Below are 5,620 nucleotides of genomic sequence, written 5' to 3'. Positions count from 1 at the left end.
TGAAGAGCTGATTTTTGTACTCGATTGCTTTCTTGTTGCATAACCACATGGCATTGGCATTTTGTGAGCTGAGAAGTCTAAAAATCAATGATGGATGCTGAATTAACTGAGGAATGAATAAAAAAGGGTTAATTGTTCTCATAAACCAATCGCTCTTGGCTCTTCAGAGAATGGAATTATTAGGATGATCTGACAGTAATGAACAGGGTTCCCACGGGTTCCTGAAATCCTTGAAAGTTTGTCAGTCTGAAAAAAAAATAATAATAATTATTGTTCAAGGCCCTGGAAAGTTTTTGAAAATAAACATACATAGATACAGGTCCTTGAAAGTGCTTGAATTAATTTATTTATGGAAAAAGTTCCATATTATTCCCTCTGATCCGCTAATGTGTTATTTCACCAACACTTCGTGGCCTATGTATACTAGCTTGCTTGATTTATGTTAGTTACGTGCATTTACCCGTTGCATTAAGTGTTCCCTGTAAGGTAGCCTACTTTGTGTTGTACATTGCCATGATGTTCACACGCGCACGCTATACGGAATGCAGTTTGTAATTCCCCACGTATTCGCAGATGCATACGTGCACTGTATGGCTGTATTCTAGACCATATGAAAGGCCTGGTAGAATAATTAGTCATTCTTTTTGCACAAATCATTGTTTGAATTGCGAACGTAGCCTCTCAAGGAAGGCTTAAAGGCCTGGTAGAATCCTCTGCCGTCTGGTTGCTCCCGCTTCACAGTGAGCTGGGCTCGTGCTAACGGCAGTTCCCTTCAGTGTTTTGATTTAGCAAAATTAGTTTGGGTGAATGCAAAGAACGTGATAATTGATCATAAGCACAACATCCAGCTAGGCTAGAAAACTACCATAGGGAGTTAATGTTGTTAAATAGAGAAACAAAATTACACATTTTTTTAAAAGTGTAACTTCTAGCATATTCCTAAACCTGGACCTCATTAATATTGAAGAACAAATTCAAACACCAAAAGCAGCACACACACACACACACACCAAGTTACCTTTAATTGAAAAAATGTATTTTCATGAATTCATAGGCTATATTGTTGCAACAACATTTTTGTTCAAAATGTTAAATGTCATTGTTTAAAAAAATGCCATATTGTATGTAATTTCACAGTATATTCACCTCCTAAATTACTACACCACTTGTGTAGTTATAATTCTATAGAGGTAAAATTTTGCTCAGGCCAAAGATTTCTATAATAACATGCATGACATTTTTTGTATGACACTGAACTTTATTTTTTAGAATAGTTGCACATAGATTAAGCAAAACAAATGTGATTATTTCTGAGAACCTTTTATACACATACTTAACTGTAGACACAAAAATGACATACTCTGTGTGGTACAGAACAAATATTTTAAGCGTCCCTTTGTCTGTCCTTTATTTTCCTATAAAGAATCACAGTTGTCCCTTATTTTCATTTTCTGAAGTTGGCAACCCTAATGCAAAAGTTAATATGAGATCATTTTAGAATACAGTATATGATGTACTGAATATTATTCAGTTTTATGCAAAACAGAAATACGACCAATAGACTATCAGATCTCTGTCATATGGCCAAAAATAAATGCAAAAAAAAAACAAAAAAAACTGTTTTGCATAGGGGTTTGACATGAAAACTGTAACAAAGTATCTTACAAGGAAACACAATGTAACCTTGCTTTGACTTTGAAATGTGTCCCCACATTAAGTCCTTTAATTGGAGGGTATTGGACCTGGAAAGTCCTTGAAAGGTCCTTGAATTTGAAGTTAACCAAGGTGTGGGAACCCTGAATGAAAACAAAATTCCATTCGTACTACAAATTTGATTTAATCCACTTCCAAATGTGCAGAATGGACAACTAAGCTTTAACCTATTAATCAGGATTACAAGCGAGTCATGTGTCACATTGCCGCATGAAAAAGTCTGGGGGTTTCTGCCTTTTTTCTGCCTATTAGTCATTATGTTGACTTGCATTGGCAAAAAAGGAACAACTCAGGTGTTGTCATTTAATGCTTTTAGTTACTTTAGTCAGAAAGGCAGCTTTTTGGGGTGTGAAACCAAAATGCATTGCATGGAGAATTGAAAGTAAGATCTATGGAAGGCATTTAGATTTTCATTGTGCAAAATACTCTGCCTCAAAACAGCCCTACCACCATTACCTAGGCAACTTCAAGTCAACTGTAGTCCATAATGATGGACAATAATATTCAATCCTTCATGAACACCTCAGGTAGGAGACACTGACAGGTTCCCGTTTGCCCACATGCAGACATTGTCTCATAATACAGACCTCAGAAATCCTCTCTTTGAAAGTATGATGGCACAATCTTTGGATGGTATCTTCATTTCAACTGCAACACAACCTAGAATAGGACACATAATGCCATGCAGGAGAGTTAAGTGTAGGTGCCACTACTGTCTGTTTACAGTCCATTAACCTTTTAACATTTTTCCTGATAAAAACTCAACTCCAATCCTTTAATTAACATATTGTGAAGGAAAAAGCTGTGTTTGTGATAAACAAATCCATTATTAAGGTGCTTTTAACTTTTAATTGTTTGGCTTCCAGCCAAAATACCAGTCCATAATCCATAATAACGCTTCCTCCAACAAAAAAGGATATACCGTTTTCTTCTCACATCAAAATCTACCAACATATTTGTTTAGAATTGTTTTCACTTGTAAACACCGCTTTATCTGGGCATATTTCTCTCCTGATTCAGACTTCATTGAAGAAAGCAATAATATAAATAGAGGACTTGTATTCTGGCCAAAAGCAATGGTTTGAAAATGGATTAGTTTCTTACAAACACACAGATTTTCACTGATGGACTGGAGTTGTATGGATTACTCATGGATTATTGTGATGTTTTTATCAGCTGTTTGAACTCTCATTCTGATGGCACCCATTCACTGCTGAGGATTCATTGGTAAGCAAAGGATATAATGCTAAATTTCTCCAAATCTGTTCCGATTACCAAACAAACTCATCTAAACCTTAGATATCTAGAGGGTGAGTAAATTTTCATTTTTGAGTGAACTATTCCTTCAAGCACTACCTTATTAGCAGCCTCTAGTGCACTGATGAGAGTGTGCAGCTCCTCTTTGTTCATTTCTATATTCACCGTTCTCTGAATTCCATTCTCCTTCAGGTCCAGACTGAGATTTAGCAGAGGATTGTTTAAAGCTGACAGCTTGTCGCTGGATAATGCCAGCTAGAGTGAGATGCAAGGAAAGGGAAAGAGGAAGTAAGAAAGCAGCTAACAAATGGAAAAAAAATCAATAGATGATCTTATCATTATGATTAATGCATGCCTGTATGTATGTAATTGGTGCACCTTTAACTGCCAGTTGAAGTCCTGTAGCTGTATGCTTGAGATGCCATTGGTTCTGTCCACCAAAGCATGTCTGATCTCAGCGAACCTGGAGCGGACACACTGGAGAACAGCCTCAGCATGTGACGTGTCCAAATCACTCAGCAGCTCCTGGATCTCCAGACGTGTGTGCAAAATAATCAATCTCACAAACTATTCAGTCATGTTTAGTCAACCACTAAATCTGCTTGAACACTGACATGATTCTGTACACAGTTAGACATGTTTATATGTTTATTCACATTCTCATCTACTCACCTCTTGATCTGAACAACCATTTCCTACAGCAAAGCGGATAAAAGAGGAGAGAGCGTTCATTAACTCCACCCATTCTGTCAGACTCCACCGTTCACCGTATTCTGTTCGCCTCGGACCACTCTGGCCGCACACCCCATTCACCACCCTGTGTATGAGTTACATTGCAAATAAGGAGCTGAAGTATTCAGTCTTCAAAGTCAAGTTGATAAAGCTCTTAATTTATTCTGTTTATTTAGAATGATTCTCTAAACCTTTTCAACCAGGGGTCCATCAAAGTACCGCAGCGGGGTCGGTAGACTGATATTTAAAACAGAGAAATATTTTTGCCAATATGTTATATGTTATTAACTGAAGATATTATAGATACAAAGAATCAGCATTTTTATTTTAGGCAGTCCCTGGTGTTTGGGTGAGAGGCCCCTGCAAGTATTTTTTTTTTTTTTTTACATTATTAAACCTCTTCAAATAATAAACAAGCTTTATCACTTATAAACACAAACACGATAAATCCAAGTAGTACAAATACATCGAAACTGCATTCTTTTTTCAACTGCTTTAAGGATTGAAATGCAATTTTATAATAATTTTTATAATGCCATAATACTTCAGGGTCAGTATAAAGTCCTTGCTCTATATGTTGGTAGATAAACATCAGATGAACTTCAATGTATTAAAACTATCCATGCAAAAAACATACCATTTATAATATAATAATAGTACCCAGTGCATTAGGGTGCATAAAAAAAAAAAAAAAAAAAAAAAAGGTCAGATTTTCACTTTGGCCCATGCATAAAGTCATTCCACTCAAATCAGACAACAAATGTGCAAAATATTATTAAAAATGAATAATGTCTACCGGGTCCATATGTGATGCAAAATATTGTTACAGGGTCACAAATAAGCATATATGTTTTAACAGAACAAAAATAATAATAACCAGTTTCTGGCACTGTTGGGTCTTTTTTATGTATTTATTTATTTTTCTTTACTTAAGTGATGATGTGACGTGTAGGCCAAGTATGGTAACACATACTCATACCCAATTTGTCCAATGCATTTCACCCATCCAAATGTGTACACACACCTGGAGCAGTGGGCAAACTTTTGCAGTGGCACCCAGGAGCAACTGGGTGTTCGGTGCCTTGCTCAAGGGCACCTCAGTTAGTAATCAGGGTGGAAGAGACTTCAGTAAGACTTCCTGCCGGTACTGAGAATCGAACCCGCGTCCTTTGGGTTACAAGTCGGACTCTCTAGCCATTAAAATGTTTTTTGCCAGTCTTTGTCATTGCTGTCAAATAATGTAATAAGTCATATACAACTGTATTGTAGATTTGGAAATGTTGCTAAAGCACAATAATGTTAAAAGTTTTCTTAAACCTCATAAATATTGCATTGCATGCTAAGCTGCATAATTGTATATAATTTCCATATCTGGGGTGTAAACAAAAATGTAATGAGTAAAACACATTATTACGGGCAGCATGGCTGCTGTTCTCAAGCTGATGGCAGAAGGCACGTGCCACTCATATGAGAACAGAATCACTGCATCTATTTGTGCATATGTATTATTTGATAAAATAGTATTATGTGTAGAAAGCTGCCGTTACTTACTTTAGCACATTGTTCAGATGGGAGTTTTTCGAGCAATTTTATCATCATGCTGTCAGTCGTCTTCCTCAGCGTCACAGATGTCAGCTGATCGAGCGTCACGTGACTTCATCTTCTGCCGCGTGACGCGTCCTCTGGATGTAGCGCTGATTTACTAACGATACATTTTACATGCTACTTACATTTACATGTTAATGTCTAACAAACTTTTCCAATGTTGTCATATTTACACATTACGCTCAACTTAAAACGACACCCGGAAGTATTCGTCCATAACATTTCAAATTAAAAGTTCAAAATTATAACTTAATATAAATGAACAGTAAACGCATTAACTGTATAGATTCATAGATATACGTTTGAAATTGGA

The 5,620-nt window shown here is 36.4% G+C and overlaps 1 protein-coding gene across 2 annotated transcripts; it reads right to left on the bottom strand.

The window, feature by feature from the left end:
* Nucleotides 1-1,237: 1,237 nt before the first annotated feature.
* LOC109100769 (COMM domain-containing protein 8-like) lies at nucleotides 1,238-5,444 on the bottom strand. Of its 2 annotated transcripts, none has more exons than XM_019114198.2 (5): nucleotides 5,254-5,444; nucleotides 3,643-3,798; nucleotides 3,349-3,495; nucleotides 3,070-3,225; nucleotides 1,238-2,373 (listed from the first exon to the last, which is right to left on the bottom strand). In XM_019114198.2, the coding sequence occupies exons 1-5, from the start codon at nucleotides 5,299-5,301 to the stop codon at nucleotides 2,353-2,355; spliced, it is 528 nt and encodes a 175-aa protein (XP_018969743.1). In that variant the 5' UTR covers nucleotides 5,302-5,444; the 3' UTR covers nucleotides 1,238-2,352. The 2 variants fall into 2 exon arrangements, with proteins under 2 accessions (XP_018969743.1, XP_018969742.1); XM_019114197.2 differs by having other exon boundaries at nucleotides 3,349-3,501; nucleotides 5,254-5,423.
* Nucleotides 5,445-5,620: the final 176 nt, after the last annotated feature.

This window comes from Cyprinus carpio, chromosome A13 (assembly GCF_018340385.1).
Source record: "Cyprinus carpio isolate SPL01 chromosome A13, ASM1834038v1, whole genome shotgun sequence".
NCBI classification, from domain to species: Eukaryota; Metazoa; Chordata; class Actinopteri; order Cypriniformes; family Cyprinidae; genus Cyprinus; species Cyprinus carpio.
Note: the sequence above shows the minus strand (reverse complement) of the source record. Positions and strands in the feature narration are given on the sequence as shown.